The 20775-nt window shown below is 37.6% G+C and overlaps 1 protein-coding gene across 1 annotated transcript in view; it reads right to left on the bottom strand.

Moving 5' to 3' along the window:
- The window catches only part of Adgrv1 (adhesion G protein-coupled receptor V1), a 583921-nt gene that overhangs the window by 174134 nt on the left and 389012 nt on the right, over window positions 1-20775 (bottom strand). The window contains exon 84 of the mRNA XM_047556631.1: window positions 851-967. Within this exon, the coding sequence (XP_047412587.1) occupies window positions 851-967 (117 nt within the window). The remainder of the gene's footprint in view (window positions 1-850; window positions 968-20775) is intronic.

Below are 20775 nucleotides of genomic sequence, written 5' to 3'. Positions count from 1 at the left end.
CCTCAGGAGAGTTTGTGGAATCTCTTTTGGCCACACTCTAGTCTTCTCAGGTGATCTCTTTCTAAGCAATGGCTCCATTTTCCAACTTGAAGTCAATAATTTTCTAATGCATTTCTATAGTACACCATAGAGGCCTCAAAGATCTCCCCCGCTGAAGGTCCTATTGGAGGTCTCACAGGGATTTCACATTTAACATGTCCCAAACTAAACTTGCCATCTATCCCCAATTCTCCAGTGATCATAGTTTTAGGTCAAGCATGTGTGATCTACCACATCCTAGGTTTCACCTTCTGCATTCCTCACAACCAACCTCTACATTCTAAACTGCTACATTAACTTTTTTGAAATATCCAAAATGGCTATTTCTCTTTATTTTTACTGCTATCTCCCTAGTCAACACTACATTTTTTTTACTCTTCTGGTTACAATCAATGCTATTTAATTGACTCATTACCACCATCTATTCTTTCCTATCTCCAAAACACAAACAGGGACGTCCCTATAAAATCTAAATTTGATTATGTCACTTTATTGCTTAATTGAAGTCTATTACTCCCCCTATAAAAAATTGAAATTTCTCACTGTGCCTTATATGAACTATATTGGAAGCCTCATTTTCAACCATTCTCTTGTTTCAAATCCTACTAGATTTTTCTCATTTTTATAAAGTCACCATGTTCTCTGATGCTTTTAGGAACCCTTTTTTTTTAAACATTTATATTCTGGAAATGCAGTGATGGCTATATCAAATTACTTCCACTTCACTCTAAAGAATATCAGATACTAAGACCACACCATCCAGATTTTTTGGAGGGATAACAAGGAATAGGGAATGGACTGAGGTACTAACCTGAATGAGCATCCAGCTAAATTGGCAAAGATACAGGTAATGTGTGATGGCAGCCATAGCTGAACAGCTGTCCTCAGTGAGTTGGGGACTTGCATATGCAGATACCAGGAACACAATCTGGAAGAAACAGATAGTTCTATTTTTAAGTCATACTAAACTTGATGAAGAATGTTTAAAAAAAAAACTGCTTTCTCATGTGAATTTATGATTCAATGACTCAAAGGAAAAATCAGTTGATTTGTCTCCCAAACTCATATGACTAAGTCTTTTTAAAAACGGCATTACAAAAAATGGATTTTTGTATTTTTAAGAAACAACAAAAGATATGAAATTATGCTACATGTTGCTCTAGGCCCAGAAGAGGAAATTCTAAAAGCAAACCTCACTCTTGCCATTGATAAGACCAAAATCCTATGAAACATATTTGTTTTATCTAATTAGAGAAGAGGAAATAGAATGAAAACACCCTTCCTTGTCCAAATCAAAGCTGACAGAACAGTAAAGAGCAAGAAGCTGATTTTTTACTTTACCATCACCTGTTACATAACACATATAACAAAATAGACTTAAGGTGAGTTTAGAAATCAAATTCTATGATTACCTTAATTCTTGGATTTTTATTTCAACTACCTTCAAGACTTTGTTTAGAAATCAGCTTCACAATGAGGCATCTCTTAACAATACTATTTAAAATCACACCTTTGGTTTTTCTCTGCTCCCCACACAAAAGTCTTCTGACTCTTCTTTTTTCAAACAGTACTCATCACCTTCTATCAAGCACTGTAATTTACTTATTTAGTATTTTCTGTTGCTGTTACCGACTAGAATGTAATCTGTACAAAAGTAGGATGTGTGACTGTTGTACTCACTGATGTGTCCCAAGTGCCTAGTTCAGTGTCTGGCACCTTGCTCAATAAATACTTTTGGAATAAGTGAACAAATGAGATGAAGCACTCCGTGATTTCTATCTATCATTTTGCACTTCATTCAAAATACAAGCACCACATACATTTTGTAATGGAAAATACAGCTGGCAAAGGATAATTTGGAGCAAAAATATTAACATGATACTATCTCAATCAATAAATTCCCCCTTTCAAAACATGGGTCAAGATATTTTTTTCTTACACACTTTTTATTAGTGCATTTTAGTTGTACATAATGATGGGATTTGTTGTCACATATCGATACTTGCACACACAATAACAATATAATTTGGGCAATATCACTCCCCAGCACTTCTCCCCTCCCTTCCTCCTCCCAGTCCTTCGTCCCCTTCCTCCACTTATCTCCCTTTGAAGTTTCAAGTTTTGATTTTATAATTTTAGAGGCTTCTATTGTGCCTGGAATATAAGATGGTCAATAATTATTAACAGAATAAATGATTAGTTCCCCCCAAAGGGGTGATTATGTACAAGGGGGAAACTAGCTAACTTACGTCTCAAAAACCCTTACTTTTCTCAAATCAAACATAATGCCTTAATATTCATTGAATTTCCTTTAAAAAGTGAATAATGTGCCAGGTACAGTGGCACATGCCTAAAATCCCAGTGGCTAGGGAGGTTGAGATAGGCGAATCATGAGTTCAAAGCCAGCCTTAGCAAAGGCAAGGTGCTAAGCAACTCAGTGAGACTCTGTCTCTAAATAAAACACAAAATAGGGCTGGGGATGTGGCTCAGTGGTTGAGTGCCCCTGAGTTCAATCCCCAGTACCACTCCCCTAAAAGTGAATAATGTGCTCAAAAATAAATCAGAACATTGGAACAAAGCATTATTTTAATTTTCAATGAGATATGCACCGCCCCCCCAACACCAATTCTCTTGTTCCAAGAGAGTGTCAACTCTTCTTGAAAACTTCTGCCCGAAGTTGTTCTTAGGGCAGTATCATGCTGGTGAATTTGTTAGGATTGCAATGAGGCCTTCCATGCTCCCACAACCCCCATTTCACAGTGAAAAACTCACCTTACTCACATTTCTTAGGCAATAATTGCATAAAATTCAACATTACTTAATAAATGGATAATGGATCTCATACCATGCTAAAGCAACTTTTCCTTTTGGAGAAAAAAAATTTTTGTACTGAAGATTGAATCCAGGGGCACTTTACCACTGAGCTACATCCTTAGTCCTTTCTATTCCGCACTCCCTCCCGGTACCTGACCACTCAGGCAGGGTTTCACTAAGTTGGCCAGGCTGGCCTTGAGCTTTTGATCCTCCTGCCTCAGCCTCCCAAGTCACTGGGATCACAGGTGTACTTCAGAACTCTTTAAGACCTGAACAAGTCACTTGCCACTTCCTGGCCTAATTCCTTAATCGGTAGTAGTTGGAAGTTGGAAAAGATAAACTCCAAGATTCCAGAATTTTTAAAAAAATAATTCACATTCCTGATTGAACTTTCTGTTTATTTGGCCTTGAACCTGGAACATTTGTAATACATACTATTAAAAAAGATGAATGCCAGCATGTAAAGTAGAAATCAGAAACCATGTCTCATTATTTCCTAACAATCTTGTACAAATGAGTTCCTTGAGAAAAAGAAAGTCAATGAATTCACCTTTCTAAAACACACCACTAAATGTGTTTTGAATTATTATTATTACTTTAAATGTGCTTACATTTTCCTAGACTTTAGCTTCTAACTTCATTGGAGGGGAGGTATTGGGGATTGAACTCAGGACCAATCACATTCTAGGCAAGTGCTCCACTTCAGAGCTATACCACCATCTTTTTTGAAAAAAAAAATTTTTTTTTTTTTTTTTTTTTGACACAGGGTCTTACTAAGTTGTTGAGGCTGGCCTTGAACATGTAATCCTCCTGCTTCAGTCTCCTGAGTATCGGGGATTATAGGTATGTGTCACCATGCCCAGTTGCTTCTAACTTCTGAATTATAAGATATTATAGGCAGAACTTCCAAAATTCTATAAATTACTGAACATCTTCTATTTATTAAACACAAAACTGCCTTAGAAGACCTTAAAAGCATTGAACTATGTAATTCTGCCAAATAAATAAATAAATAAATAAGCAATCACTTTAACATTTTATGTTGTTGTTTTACAATGAGGCATCTATTACCCTAAAGTCTTTGCAAATGGACCTAAACAAATTTGAGTCCTTGTATTTCTGATTCTATGATATGAATTGCATTTAATTTTATTTTTTAATTTTGTTCTACTCAACTGAATATTTTTTCATAATTTTTCTTTGGAACAGTCAAATTTGTACAGGTCATTGCTTAAAATTGTATTTACTTTCAGACAGTAGTTTTAACACCTGAAAGTGCATTCTTTTAAAAAAATATATATTTATTTTAGTTGCCAATGGACCTTTTTATTTACTTATATGTGGTGCTGAGAATCAATTCCACTGCCTCACACATACTAGGGAAGTGCTCTACCACTGAGCCACAACCCCATCCCTGAAATTACATTCTTAATGTATGATTTCTTCATGTTATTATAGTTTACTCTCTCTCTTTCTCTAAATTATAAGAATAGTTATGAAAAAAGGAAGGGAAAAAAAGGAAGATCAGTTACAATTCTACTTTTGTAAACCATGATGGTTATTCCAAACTGTTCTTTGAATTATAAGAATTACCTCTGTCTGGATGAGAGAAACAGTCAGAAGAGGTGGCTCAGTCCTCACAATACAGTAACATGGATGAGGTAAAAATTCTTTTTTTTTCCTCACTTTTTTTAGTGGTACATTAGAGTTGTACATAGTGATGGTATTTTTTGGTACATATTTGTACATGCGTGTACAGTATAATTTGACCAGTATCACTTCCAGCACTCCCCTCTTCCCTCCTTGTCTCCCTCTACTTAGTTTCTTTCTTCAATTGATCTCCTGTTGATTTTTAGGAGATCTACCCCACCTTTGTTTTTGTTTTTCTTCCTTCTTTCCTTTAACTTCTGCATATGATAGAAAACACATGACCCTTAATCTTCTGAGTTTGACTTATTTCACTTAATATGATTGGATTTAGTAACATCCATTTTCCTGCAAATGCCATAATTTAATTTCTCTTTATGTCTGAATCAAACTCCATTGTGTATACCATAGTTTCTTTATCCATTCCCCTGTTGATGGACACCAAGGCTGCATCCATAGTTTGCCTATTGTGAATTGTGCTGCTATAAACATGGGTATGCATGTTTATACATTGTTCTGGTACATTGTATCACTATTATCATTTGAGTCTAAGAATTTTTAAATTTCTCCCTTGAATTCTTCTATCACCCAATCATCATTCAAAAGAGTACTGATTAATCTCCATGTGCTTATATAGTTTCCATGCTTTCACTTTTAGCCTGTGGCTGTCTGTAAGGTGCATCTCTCACAAACAACATATAGTTGCGTCTTATTTTTTAACCCATTCTGCCAGCTTATGTCTTTTAATTGGAGAGTGGAGACCATTTCCATTCAATGTTATTATAGAGAGATGTTTACTAATTCCTGTTATTTTGATTTATATACCATATTTAATTTGGTCTTGTTTCTCATTTGCTTAGCTACTCTTCAAATGAGATTTATTTTTGTGTGAGCTCTGAAGTATGTTTTTTTATTTCTTTAGTGTACAGTTCTTTTTTTAAGTAAGTTCCATAGTGTTGGTTTAGTAGTCATGAATTCTTTTTAATTTGTGCTAATTTTGGAAGGTTTCTATTTCTTTTTGTTTTTGAAGAATAGTTTTTATGGACATAGCAGTATTGGTTGACAGTTACTTTTTTTCTTTCTTTTTTATCTTTCTTTTTTTGTTCTTTTTTTGTACCAGGGGTTGAACTCAGGGGCATTTAATCACTGAGCCATATCCCCAGACCTTTTTTGTATTTTATTTAGAAACAGGGTCTCACTGAGTTGCTTAGTGCCTCACTAAACTGCTGAGGCTAGCTTGGAACTTATGATCCTCCTGCCTCAGCCTCCAAAGCCACTGGGATTATAGGTACGCACCACCACACCTGGTGGCAGTTATTTTCCTTCAGAACTTGAAACACATCATTCCAACTCATCCTGGCTTATAGAGTTTATGCTGTGAAATTAAAAGTGATTCTGATTGGGTTGTCTTAAATGTGACCTCACGTTTTTCTCTTGAGGCTTTAAAAATTGTATCCTTGTTCTGTATGTTAGGTATTTTAACTATAATGTGTCATGGAGAGGTTCTTTTTGATCTCTACTTGGAGTTCTGGATGTCCATCTCATTCTGAAAGTTTGAACATTTTTCTGTTATTATTTCCCTGAATAGTTTATCCATTCCATTAGCCTGCATCTCACAGCCTGCCTCAATTCCAGTGTTTCTTAAATTTGGTCTCTTCATGTTGTCCCAGAATTCTTACCATGGTTACTATTTTTGTTTTCAGACTGTCTCAATGTTTTAAGGCTAGCCACTTTGTCTTCCAGGTCTAAGATTCTGTCTTAAGCATGGTCTACTCTATTACAGAGATTTTGAACATTTTATTCAATATAATTTGTCTTTCATTTCCAAGATTTTTGATTGGACTGTTTTCTATATTTCTATCTCCTTATTGAATTTCTTGTTCATATTCTGCACTGACTTCCTTAATTCGTTCAGTTGTTCATGTGTTCTCTTGGAATTCATTGGTCATTTTAATAATGTTTCCTTTGAATGCCTTATCTAATATTTCATTCACTTCAAAATTTTGGGGGTCATTTGCTGGTGATTTATGAACTTTATGAGGTCTCATGTTAGCTTGCTTTTCATATTTCTTGTATTCCTGTATTGTGTTTTATGCATCTGTTGGAAGGAATTTCTCTTCCATGTATGTGTGGACTTTTGTAGGGTAATCTTCCCTTACTAAAGTATACTGAGAGTGATCTGGATTGAGATATCCTCCTAGGTGAACACAGCCTTTGTTTCTCTCTGTTTTTGCTATATCAATGGATTTCCATAGATGAGACCTGGAAGCCCACCCCTAGTGTTTCCACTTGGGGTCTGGTCATTAGTTTGGATTTTCCTCTCTTCCATTTGTATTAAAGTATAGCTGAAGATTAAGTGTCAATACTTTGTGTGTGTGGCAAGGTGGGCTGGCTTTTGGTTGAGTTTAGTTCAGCAGCAGATTCTCTCTACCCTACGAAATTGTAGCACCCCTATAGGTTCCCAGCACCTCACAGAATAGGGGGAAACAAACAAGAGCAAAAACCAAAGCAAAGAATATACAACATTAAACTAAATACTTGGTTCCTACTATGTCATCTACAGTGTTACTTCCACAAAAAAACAGAAATGGTAGGGTCAGCAATTGCCATCAGCAAAACAATAAGTAACCACGAACTACATCTGGCATTAAAGCAAACAACAGGTGTCAACTATGTTTTCTATAGCAGTAATAACTGCAACAGGATTACTTGTGGGGGAAGGCCAATGAGTGATAAAAGATGGTAAGAATACAGTTAATTAAGAGCAAAGGATGGTAGAAAAGAGTGTTCATAATTTCAAAAAGTGGACAGAGAATATAGAAGATACATAGTACATGATGAAAGTAGGAGAAAAAATAGAAGTAATGAAGTAAAGGGACAATGAAAGAGAAAAATAGAAGTTGGCTGTTAGCAGAAGAAAACAGAGAAAAAGAAACAAAAAAATGAAAAACAATATAAAACAAGACCAAATTATACTAGTCAGAATCCTTCACTCTCAAAAGACATGCCAAGGAAAAATAATTACATTTTTAAAATGATAAAAATGAGGAAAAAAGAAACAAGTATGTATATATACCCATGAACCAATCAGCATAGCAAACACACACACACACACACACACACACACACACACACACACACACATACACACACCAAAAATAAATAAATAAATAAATAAATAAAAGAAGAAGAAGAAAGAAAGAAAGACAAATGACAAACTACTGAGGTGGTCAAAATATTCAACATGAATAGATGGACACTGTTTTTGTCCAACTGTCTTTCTTTCCATTTCTTCTTGGGCTATGTACTGAAAACAAGAGCAAGGGCTGGGTAACATTAATCCCTTTCTTTCTTTGTGTTGTTCACTAAGCTGCCAATTGAAATTGCCTAAGACTGAAGTTGGTTCAAATAAATCTCAGCATCTCTTCTCCCCAGTGTGAGGTAGGATGGGATAGGAAGTACTATCAGTTGGAGTTTTGTCTGCATAGGCCAGATCCAGGCACTCCTAGGGTGGGCTGTTGCAGACTTTTATGAGTGGAGTTCTAGTTGCGGGGACTTAGGTCTAATCAGGCCTCAGGGACTTTGCTGGGGTGGTTTCTGCTCTGGAAAGAATAGAACAACATATTCCTATGGCCTGGCAGTTGCTGATCTCTGCTGGGAGTTTGGATCTTGGGAGCCTCCCCAAAATTCTACTTGTCAGGTGGGGGAGCCAATTCTTCACCCCCCTCTGCTGTCCACAAACACAGCCTTTCCAGGCTTCCTGGGCTTAGTCCCTGACTGTATTCACACAGCCTATTCAGACTCCCAATCTACTCCAGCTGGTCACATGAGCCATCAGATTTAGAGGATGAAGGGAGGACTGGGATTCCCCTGGGTAAAATAATTTCTGTGCCTCTTCTGCTCACATTCTGCTGGGTACACCCTAGGATACATGGAAGGTGCTTTCCAAGAGAGTGCAGCTGTATTTTTTCAGATCTCCCAGTTCTCACAGGAGCTGCTACAGTGTGGCTGCCCCAAGATGGCTCCTGCCTCAGCTCTCCATTGCCATTTGGGAAACATCGGGCACTTTCAAGCACCAGTGCACAGTGCAGCCTCTGGGAAGACTGCTTTCTGATCTAAGGTCATTCCATACTAAATCTGTCCACTGCATTTCTCTCTGTGTTCCCAGCACCACAACCGCTACTTCCACTGCTGCTGCAACTGGCTTGGTTCCAAAGTAGTCTTTCTTTCTTGTTTAATGTACCCAAATTTCTGAGTCTCTAAGACACTCTGACTGACCAATACTAGGTTGTAGTGAAATCCCTCTTTGATCCACCTGGCCGAGAAACAGTACTCCTGCTACTTGAATCCCAGGCCAATGAAAAACTAAAAATGCAGCCTTCCTCTAGCCTGCCATCTTGAACCTCCTGAGGTAAGAATTCTTGGAGAACCATGTATTACATGTGACCAAACCGACCCTAAATTAAGTTAATTTAAATTAAAACCAAAATTAAATAATAAAATACAGCAGAACAAAACAAAATCTTCCAGCATATTTAGCTCACATAACTTTAAGACTATATAAGCCAAGAATAGAAGGAGTTTTAACATTGTTCTTTTATTCAAACACATAACGATGACCAGGAAAAAGGTAATTTTCACAGTCAGCTGTCTGACAGCATCATGTTGAACACAATAACAGAAAAAAAGGAATTTTTCAAAAGTTCTCAGTCATCCATATATTGTTCATATACTGATTCATTCAGAAAGTGTTTGAGCACCTGCTGTCTACAAAGTACTATGCCAAGCAAGATGAAGAGTATGATGGCAGAAAACTACTGTACACCAGCAGGATGCTGCAAGCCCTCCTGTGTGTGTGTGGGGGGGGGGGGGTTGTGTGTGAATATGTATGTAATTCATATATAATGATGTAAAATCATTAATGTTTTTATCCCAATATATTGTGAAAGGCCTCATAACTGCATTTGACATCTTTAAAAATCATTAAACGAAGTTTTAGTTTTTTAGAGATCAAATTCTGATGTTCTGATTTGTAAGACCAGTGTTCTTTCTAGAACGCTTTCTACAAAGCTAAACCAAGAAGAGTCCCATCTCTAAGTGCTGAAATTCTGGTCCACTGTTTCTCAATCCTTGTTATCCAAAGCTTACCATAGGGTCATAGTAGCAATAGAATATAGAATAAAATGGCAGTAGAATATATAATACTGTCTTTTAATTCCATATCACTATAACATGTACACACTTTAACCAAAGAAAAAAGAAAAATGTGAATAGTTCCCCTCAAAAAAAAAAAAGTATATGCTATTCTCTTTTTTTAATGGACTTAAAAATTCTCTGCTTCTTCTTGTCAATTAGAGATCTACTGTGCCTGTCAATGGAAGAAACAGAATAGGTACATTTGTCTCTGCTTGCAGCTAAACAGTAACATAGAGAATATTGACTTAAAAAAACAATATTTTTTAAAAACCAATATTTTTAAAACCAATTTTTTTTTCAAAAAAAATCTAAACTTTCTGTACTTCTTAAGATATGCTCTCCCCTCCCCACTTTACTATGGCTACTGTCACTCTTCTCTCCATAACTTATTCTTAAAGTGACTTTCTATTCTCCATCTTATCCAAAACCTATTTAATTTTTACCATGACAGATTCTTAGACTTTTCCATTTTTAGAACTAGGACACTCCTTGCCATTGACATGTATAACAAACCAAATGCTATTTGTTCTAATAGGAAGATGCCTAAGGCTTAAGTCAGACACATGCATAATGTGTTATAGCAGAGTATGAAATAAAATATGAGGAGATGTGGAATTAAGAATGGTTAACTCTGGATCCAAGATGGCGGCCTAGAGGGAGACTGCACCCCCGTCGCTCCAGAACCCAGGAGTTAAGAAGGGGAGGCATTGAGAGACTGGGACTGAAATAGAGCCACGGGTGAGTCTGCCCACTGGGTAAAGCTCGGCCCGGGGGGCAGGCCCAGATAGAGGTGGCTTATCGGAGCCAGGTAGGGCAGCTAGAGTCATCCACAGGCAGCCCTGCGCACTCCGGCGGTGGGCCCCGCCCACACAGCCAGCTTCTCCAGGTTCTCAGAACGGAACAGGCCCGCTGGTGAGAGCCTTTCTGACCAGAACAAGCTCCGAGTCCCAGAGCCAGTGCAGCTCAGTGTACTCTGGCACGCAAGCAGATTCAGGGTCCAGACAGGGCAGCCAGAGACTCCCCCAAGTAGTCTGGACCCCTGCGGTGGGAGGTGCCGTTCAAGGCTAGCCTCTCGGAGCTGACCGCCCAGTGAGAGACTTTCTACATAGAACCAGCCACAAGCCCCCGAACCAACGGAGAGCCTCGATCCGCAAACAGCCTCTGGGATCAGGGCAGGGCAGCCAGACACCTCTTCAGGCGGCTCTGCCCACTCCGGCTGCAGGCTCTCTTCTCGGGGCGATCCAAGATAGCGGCCTAGAGGGAGACTGCACCCCCTGTCGCTCCAGAACCCAGGAGTTAAGAAGGGGAGGCATTGAGAGACTGGGACTGAAATAGAGCCACGGGTGAGTCTGCCCACTGGGTAAAGCTCGGCCCGGGGGGCAGGCCCAGATAGAGGTGGCTTATCGGAGCCAGGCAGGGCAGCTAGAGTCATCCACAGGCAGCCCTGCGCACTCCGGCGGTGGGCCCCGCCCACACAGCCAGCTTCTCCAGGTTCTCAGAACGGAACTGGCCCGCTGGTGAGAGCCTTTCTGACCAGAACAAGCTCCGAGTCCCGGAGCCAGTGCAGCTCAGCGTACTCTGGCATGCAAGCAGATTCAGGGTCCAGACAGGGCAGCCAGAGACTTCCCCAAGTAGTCTGGACCCCTGCGGTGGGAGGTGCCGTTCAAGGCTAGCCTCTCGGAGCTGACCGCCCAGTGAGAGACTTTCTACATAGAACCAGCCACAAGCCCCCGAACCAACGGAGAGCCTCGATCCGCAAACAGCCTCTGGGATCAGGGCAGGGCAGCCAGACACCTCTTCAGGCGGCTCTGCCCACTCCGGCTGCAGGCTCTCTTCTCGGGGCGATCCAAGATGGCGGCCTAGAGGGAGACTGCACCCCCTGTCGCTCCAGAACCCAGGAGTTAAGAAGGGGAGGCATTGAGAGACTCAGACTGAAATAGAGCCACAGGTGAGTCTGCCCACTGGGTAAAGCTCGGCCCGGGTGGCAGGCCCAGATAGAGGTGGCTTATCGGAGCCAGGCAGGGCAGCTAGAGTCTTCCCAAGGTAGCCTTCCACACTCCGGCAGTGAGCTCCTCCCACACGGCCAGCTGCACGGTGCAGGCCCACAGTGAGAGCATTTCCGCACAGAGCCAGTTCCAAATCGTGGAACCAGTAGGGGACTAGGGGCAGTTTTCTTCGGATACGCTGCTTTATCAGATTCCTCCAAGACATCAGGCTACTGAAGGCTGGGAGGTGATACACTGGAAATCTACCGGGACACTATAAGCCAATAGCGGAAAATTGCAATATCTCAGGGTCCCACTGACAACTGACCAATATGAGAAAACAAGGGAAGAAAATGTCCCAAACAAACCTAGATACTACATCAATAAAACCCAATGACAGCACAGCAGAAGAAATGTCAGAAAGGGAGTTCAGAATGTACGTAATTAAAACGATCAGGGAAGCAAATGAGGAGATGAAAGAGCAAATGCAGGCATTGAAGGAGGAGATGAAAGAGCAAATGCAGGCTTTAAATGATCGCACCAATCAACAGTTAAAAGACCAAATACGGGAAGCAAGAGATCATTTCAATAAAGAGTTAGAGATACTGAAAAAAAACCAAACTGAAATACTTGAAATGAAGGAAACAATAAACCAAGTTAAAAACTCCATAGAAAGCATAACCAATAGAATGGAGCACTTGGAAGACAGAACCTCAGACATTGAAGACAAATTATTTAATCTTGAAAGCAAAGTTGGCCAAACAGAAAAGATGGTAAGAAATCATGAACAGAATCTACAAGAATTATGGGATATCATGAAAAGGCCAAATTTAAGAATTATTGGGATTGAGGAAGGCTTAGAGAAACAAACCAAAGGAATGAACAACCTATTCAATGAAATAATATCAGAAAATTTCCCAGATCTGAAGAATGAAATGGAAAACCAAATACAAGAGGCTTATAGAACTCCAAACATACAAAATTACAACAGACCCACACCAAGGCACATTATTATGAAAATACCTAACATACAAAATAAAGACAGAATATTAAAGGCTGCGAGAGAAAAGAATCAAATTACATTCAGAGGGAAACCAATAAGAATATCAGCAGATTTTTCAATCCAGACCCTAAAAGCCAGAAGGGCCTGGAACAACATTTTTCAAGCTCTGAAAGAAAACGGATGCCAACCAAGAATCTTATACCCAGCAAAACTTACCTTCAAATTTGACGATGAAATAAGATTCTTCCATGATAAACAAAAGCTAAAGGAATTTACAAAAAGAAAGCCAGCATTACAGAACATTCTCAGCAAAATATTCCATGAGGAAGAGATGAAAAACAACGATGCAAATCAGCAACAGGAGGCGCTAGCCTAAAGGAATAGCCAAATAAAGGAGAAACCAAATCATGCCAAAAACAAATATGAGTCAATTGACTGGGAATACAAATCATATCACAATAATAACCCTGAATGTTAATGGCCTGAATTCATCAATCAAAAGACACAGACTGGCAGATTGGATTAAAAAGAAAAATCCAACAATATGCTGCCTGCAAGAGACTCACCTCATAGAAAGAGACACCCATAGACTAAAGGTGAAAGGATGGGGAAAAACATACCATGCACACGGACACAGCAAAAAAGCTGGAGTATCCATCCTCATCTCAGATAATGTGGACTTCAAACCAAAACTAGTCAGAAGGGATAAAGAAGGACATTACATGCTGCTTAAGGGAAGCATAAATCAGCAAGACATAACAATCATAAATATCTATGCCCCGAACATTGGCTCATCCACGTACGTCAAACAAATCCTTCTCAATTATAGAAATCAAATAGACCACAACACAATCATACTAGGCGATTTTAACACACCTCTCTCACCACTGGATAGATCGTCCAAACAAAAATTGAATAAAGAAACTATAGATCTCAACAACACAATCAGCAATTTAGACTTAACAGACATATATAGAATATACCATCCAACAAAGAACGAATACACTTTCTTCTCAACAGCACATGGATCCTTCTCTAAAATAGACCATATTTTATGCCACAAAGCTACTGTTAGCAAATACAAGAAGATAGAGATACTACCTTGTACTCTATCAGATCATAATGGATTGAAATTAGAAATAAATGACAGAATAAAAAACAGAAACTTCTCCAATACTTGGAGACTAAATAATACACTATTATACGATGAATGGATAACAGAAGACATCAGGAGGGAAATAAAAAAATTCTTAGAAGTAAACGAGAACAAAGACACATCATATCAAAATCTCTGGGACACTATGAAAGCAGTACTTAGAGGAAGATTTATTTCATGGGGTGCATTCAAAAAAAGAAGTAGAAATCAACAAATAAACGACTTAACACTACAGCTCAAAGCGCTAGAAAAAAAAGAGCAGACCAATACCAAAAGTAGTAGAAGACAGGAAATAGTTAAAATCAGAGCCGAAACCAACGAAATCGAAACAAAAGAAACAATTGGAAAAATTAACAAAATAAATAGTTGGTTCTTTGAAAAAATAAATAAAATTGATAAACCCTTAGCCACACTAACAAAGAGAAAGAGGGAGAAAACTCAAATTACTAAAATTTGGAACAAACAAGGAAACATCACAACAGACACGAGTGAAATACAAAACATAATTAGAAGCTATTTCGAAAATCTATACTCCAACAAAACAGAAAACCTCGAAGACATCAACAAATTTCTAGAGACATATGAATTACCTAAACTGAACGAGGAGGACATACACAACCTAAATAAACCAATTTCAAGCAATGAAATAGAAGAGGTCATCAAAAGCCTACCAACAAAGAAAAGTCCAGGACCAGATGGGTTCTCAGCCGAGTTCTACAAAACCTTTAAAGAAGAGCTCATTCCAATACTCCTCAAACTATTCCATGAAATAGAAGAGGAGGGAACCCTCCCAAACTCGTTCTATGAAGCCAATATCACCCTGATACCTAAACCAGACAGAGACACATCGAGGAAGGAAAATTTCAGACCAATATCCTTAATGAACATCGATGCAAAAATTCTCAACAAAATTTTAGCAAATCACATACAAATATATATTAAAAAGATAGTGCACCACGATCAAGTGGGTTTTATCCCAGGGATGCAAGGTTGGTTCAACATTCGGAAATCAATAAATGTCATTCACCATATCAACAGACTTAAAGTTAAGAATCACATGATTATTTCAATAGATGCAGAAAAAGCATTCGATAAAATACAGCATCCCTTCATGCTCAAAACACTAGAAAAAATTGGGGTAGTGGGAACATTCCTAAACATTATAAAGGCAATCTACGCTAAGCCCATGGCTAATATCATTCTAAATGGTGAAAAACTGAAAGCGTTCCCCCTAAAAACTGGAACAAGGCAGGGATGCCCTCTTTCACCACTTCTATTCAACATCGTCCTTGAGACTCTAGCCAGAGCAATCAGACAAACCAAAGAAATTAAAGGGATACGAATAGGAAAAGAAGAACTCAAACTATCCCTGTTCGCTGATGACATGATTATATATTTAGAGGAACCTGGAAATTCCACCAGAAAACTTTTAGAACTCATAAGTGAATTCAGTAAAGTAGCAGGTTACAAGATCAATGCTCATAAATCCAATGCATTTTTATACATAAGTGATGAATCTTCAGAAAGAGAAATTAGGAAAACTACCCCATTCACAATAGCATCGAAAAAAATAAAATACTTGGGAATCAATCTCACAAAAGAGGTGAAAGACCTCTACAATGAGAACTACAGAACACTAAAGAAAGAAATTCAAGAAAACCTTAGAAGATGGAAAGATCTCCCATGTTCCTGGATAGGCAGAATTAATATCGTCAAAATGGCTATACTACCTAAAGTGCTATGCAGATTCAATGCAATTCCAATTAAAATCCCAATGATGTACCTTGCAGAAATAGAGCAAGCAATTATGAAATTCATCTGGAAGAATAAAAAACCTAGAATAGCTAAAGCAATCCTCAGTAGCAAGAGCGAAGCAGGGGGTATTGCAATACCAGATCTTCAACTCTACTACAAAGCAATAGTAACAAAAACGGCATGGTATTGGTACCAAAATAGACAGGTAGATCAATGGTACAGAATAGAGGACATGGACACAAACCCAAATAAATACAATTTTCTCATACTAGACAAAGGGGCCAAAAATATGCAATGGAGAAAAGATAGCCTCTTCAACAAATGGTGCTGGGAAAACTGGAAAACCATATGCAATAGAATGAAATTAAACCCCTATCTCTCACCCTACACAAAACTCAACTCAAAATGGATCAAGGACCATGGAATCAGACCAGAGACCCTGCATCTTATAGAAGAAAAAGTAGGTACAAATCTTCAACTTGTTGGCTTAGGATCAGACTTCCTTAACAGGACTCCCATAGCACAAGAAATAAAAGCAAGAATCAACAACTGGGATAGATTCAAACTAAAAAGCTTTCTCTCAGCAAAGGAAACTATCAGAAATGTGAAGAGAGAGCCTACAGAGTGGGAGAATATTTTTGCCAACCATACCTCAGATAGAGCGCTAATTTCCAGAATCTATAAAGAACTCAAAAAACTCTACACGAAGAATACAAATAATCCAATCAACAAATGGGCTAAGGAAATGAACAGACACTTCACAGAAGAAGATGTACAAGTAATCAACAGATACATGAAAAAATGTTCAACATCCCTAGTAATAAGAGAAATGCAAATCAAAACTACCCTAAGATTTCATCTCACCCCAATTAGAATGGCGATTATCAAGAACACAAGCAACAACAGGTGTTGGTGAGGATGTGGTGAAAAAGGAACACTCATACATTGCTGGTGGGGTTGCAAATTAGTGCAGCCACTCTGGAAAGCAGTGTGGAGATTCCTCAGAAAGCTTGGAATGGAAACACCATTTGACCCAGCTATCCCACTCCTTGGTCTATACCCAAAGGACTTAAAATCAGCATACTACAGAGATACAGCCACATCAATGTTCATTGCTGCTCAATTCACCATAGCCAGATTGTGGAACCAACCTAGATGCCCTTCAGTTGATGAATGGATAAAGAAACTGTGGCATATTTATACAATGGAATATTACTCCGCAATGAAGAATGATAAAATTATGGCATTTGTAGGCAAATGGTCGAAATTGGAGAATATCATGCTAAGTGAGATAAGCCAATCTCAAAAAACTAAAGGACGAATGATCTCGCTGATAAGCGGATGAGGACATATAATGGGGGTGGGAGGGGTTAGCATTAGGTTTAGGGTTAGGTTTAGAGTTAGGCTAAGGAGAGCGGTAAGAATGAAGGAAAGAAGGACTGTATAAAGGGAAAAGGGTGGGAGGGGTGGGGGGGAAGGGAAAAAAAGAAACGTCATTACCCTATGTAAACGTAAAAAAAAAAAAAAAAAGTTTATTGAAAGTAAACTATGTACTGGAATCTAAAAAAAAAAAAAAAAAAAAAAAAGAATCCCAAGTGCAAAAAAAAAAAAAAAAAAAAAGAATGGTTAACTCTGCTTGCTCATTGAGGAAGCACAAGTTTTATTTGATCCCCATCCCCTCTCCTGCTAAACCTATCTTGCCTTTGTACACCAAGCTTTCTGTTCCAACTGCATTTTTTGCTGTTTCCCAAACGTATTTCATCATTTCCCAACTCTTGCCTTTGTTCTTTCTCCTGGTTTTATCTAGAATTTCTCTTTCTCATCTTCCTAGATTGAAATCACGTCCGTCTTTCAAGGCACAGTTGAAATGTCAATTTGGTCATGATACATGGCTATTTTTATTAACCATAAATAAGCGTTTACTTCCCTGAATTTTTAAAATAGAAGTTTATTAATATGAGGATATACCTCAGTTCCTCCAATTATCAGATAAAATCGATTTTAACGTCTTGGAAACCGTCCTTATAAGAGGAGGATGTTTTGGATCTGCACAGTCAGGCACAGGCACAAAAGAGAGACCATGTGAAGATCCAGGATGATAATGACCATCCAAACACCAAGGAGAGGTCTCACACTGCATTCAACCTGCTGCTCCTGTGAACTCAGACCCCAGACTCCAGCACGGTGAGGGAAGACAGTTCTGTTATGTAAGCCATTCAGTCTTGGGTATTTTGTTTTGGTTGCTCTAGAAAACTAATGCATGTATGATATTAGTTAAACGTTTTTTGACATATCCTTAATCAAATTAAGAAAATTCCTATTCTATTCCTAGTTTGCTTGGAATTTGTACTAGGAATGGATATGGAATTTTGTCAAATACTATTTCTCTACTGAGATAATCAAAGGTATTTCTCTATTTTGTTAATATGGTAAATTACATTGACTTCTGGATGCTAAATTGATCTTGCCTGACTGGGTTACTAACTGGTACTGTTTTGTAATGTATTATCCTTTTGATCTGCTAAAACTGCACTAAGAATGTTTGCTTACCTGTTTATGAGGGACACTGGTTGATAGTGCATCCCTTCTCATACAGCATAAAAACCTGACAATAGCATGCTTCAAAGCTTTTCTTCTGACCTGTGTGATATTACTGGCAGACTTCTTACCTTTACAAATATTGTAAACCTCAAAATGTATTGCTATCATCACCCAAAGCTAATTATCTTTAAAATATATCTAGATAGTAAAAATTTTCCTACATATTTACCCCTTTATCTTTTTTTTGGTGTTCTTCGTTTGTTTGTTTCTGCAGAATCACATTGCCATCTGGTACTGTTTTCCCTCTGCCTGACCTTTGTTTTGTTAACATTTCTTGTAGTATATATAGGTCTGCTGGTAATAACTTCTTTTAAGCTGTATATTTGAAAACATCCTTATTCAACCTTCATTTGAAAGATATATTGGTTGTCAGCCTTTTCTTTTTTCTTTGCTTTCAGTACTTAAACATGATGCTACAGTGTCTCCTCATTTACGTTGTTTCTGATAGGAAATCTGCTGTAATTCTTATATTTCTTCCTCTGTATAGAATGGTTTTTGTTTCCTTTCATTTTTGTTGCTTTTAAGATTTTCTCTTTACACTGAATTTGAGCAGTTTTATCATAGTGTGTCTTGGTCTAGTGTTTTCATGACTTTTTCTGCTTGGGAACCACTGGAGTTCATCTAGCTTCTTGGATATGTGGGTTTATAGCTTAAACAGATTTGGAAGTTTTAAAATCATTGTTTTTTCAAACACTTTTTTTTCATGTTAACTCCCTTTAACTTCTTGTCCTTTTGGAACTTCAATTGTACACATATTAAATCCTTAAATTTTTCCAACAACTCACTGATGTTCTGTTGATTTATTTTGATTCTTTCTGCTCCTTTATTTTTAATATGGATAATTTTTATTGCTGTGTTGAACTTCACCAATCTTTTCTTTGATTACCCTAATCTGCTCTTAATCTCATCCAGCATATTTTTCATCTCACACATTGTTGTCACTTATAAAAGTCTGATTTGGTTCATTTTTTAAATATCTTCCATGTCTCAACATATTAAATAAAGCCACAATAATTGTTTTAATTTCTCCCTGTTTCCTGATTCTAACATCAGCTGAGTATGTACAAGGCCATCTGTATAAAAACTACCTGGGACTGGGGAATGAGAAGAAGCAATGTAAGTTCAGTATAAGTTAATTTATTGATTTATCTCTTAATAATGAATCATATTTTTCCTACTTTTTGCCAGGTCTCTTATTTTTGAATGAATATAAATTATGATTTTATTTCTTCCAGTGTTAGATATTTGTTTCCTAGAAACATTTTTGAGCTTTTTTCTGGAATGCACTTGGAAGCTGTTGGAGTTTTTCAGTTCTTGCTGTTAAGACATATCAGGCAAGACTAAAGAGATCAGTTTAACGCTAATTATTCCTCCTGAGTGAGAGGTCATTTCTGTGTAATCTATCCAATTGCATGTGAATTTTGAGATTTTATTTGAACAGGTATGAATATGTACTGGTCTTGGCCCTGTATAAGCACATTCTCATTCCCCAGACCAGGGTAGTTTCTATACAAATGACCTCATGTGTACTCAACTGAACAGATGGTCTCCAGAGTTCTCTCTCTGTACAGTTCTGGAAAAACTCACGAGGTAGTAAGCCAGGGAAATTGTTAAGTTTGCCTTTTTCATCTCTCATACCTCAGAGATAACTAATGTCCATTGACTATTATTATCTAATGTCATGAATTTTTCATTTTCTTTTTTGTTTGCTTGAATTTGGAAAATAAATCCAGTCCCATGTATTCCATTTGGGCATAAGCAGAAATCTAGTAGGTATTTAATGTATTTTATATATTACATCCTTTCTTTAATTAAAATACTCACCATTATCATGGTATTCTGTTTTGAGCAGAAAGTCTTCAAATCTAAATTATCTCCATATCATTAATTACTTTGTGAGTTTTTGTAGCTCACATTTTCAAAACCAATTGACTTCTGTTGATCCCCAGATTTTGTACTCTTCTCTAGAATTAGCTGACAATTAAGTTATTTTAAATATCACTTCAAATGATAAAAGAAGATATTGTAAGACAAAAAAAATCACAAAATGATTATTTCTAAATATTCTTTCCTACTTGTAAATCATCTACAATATTCCTTTCAGTAGAAAACCTTGAGCAACTTTAATCTGATGTAAAATACCAGTAGACTTTTATTCATCAGCCAATAAAACAGTGACTAATCGCAGATTGGCTGTTATCATGGTATTCACCAACCTCGAGACATTTCCATGACCATATAAATTCTATAGTGACATATTTCCTTTTGTTTAACTTTTTATCAATATTTTCTCTCTGCAACTTTTAAAACTATTTGAGGAAACATTAAAAAAACTATCTGAAGACCTTTAACAAAAATTAAACATAAAGCATAAGTAGAACTTAGCGATAATCACTAATTCCCTATGCACAAGTGTATAAGGCAGAAATGGAAACAAACAATATATATTTTTTTTCTGCTTAACTGTGCTCAGTATAGATCGCTTGGAGCATGTTCCTAAAAACAAAGCACTTGGAATAATGCCATACATGCTTTCTTGTATCTTCTCCACATTACCTGTAGTCACATAACACCTATAC

This window comes from Sciurus carolinensis, chromosome 6, assembly GCF_902686445.1.
Source record: "Sciurus carolinensis chromosome 6, mSciCar1.2, whole genome shotgun sequence".
In the NCBI taxonomy this organism is placed as follows: domain Eukaryota; kingdom Metazoa; phylum Chordata; class Mammalia; order Rodentia; family Sciuridae; genus Sciurus; species Sciurus carolinensis.
This window is presented reverse-complemented; position numbering and strand designations above follow the sequence as displayed.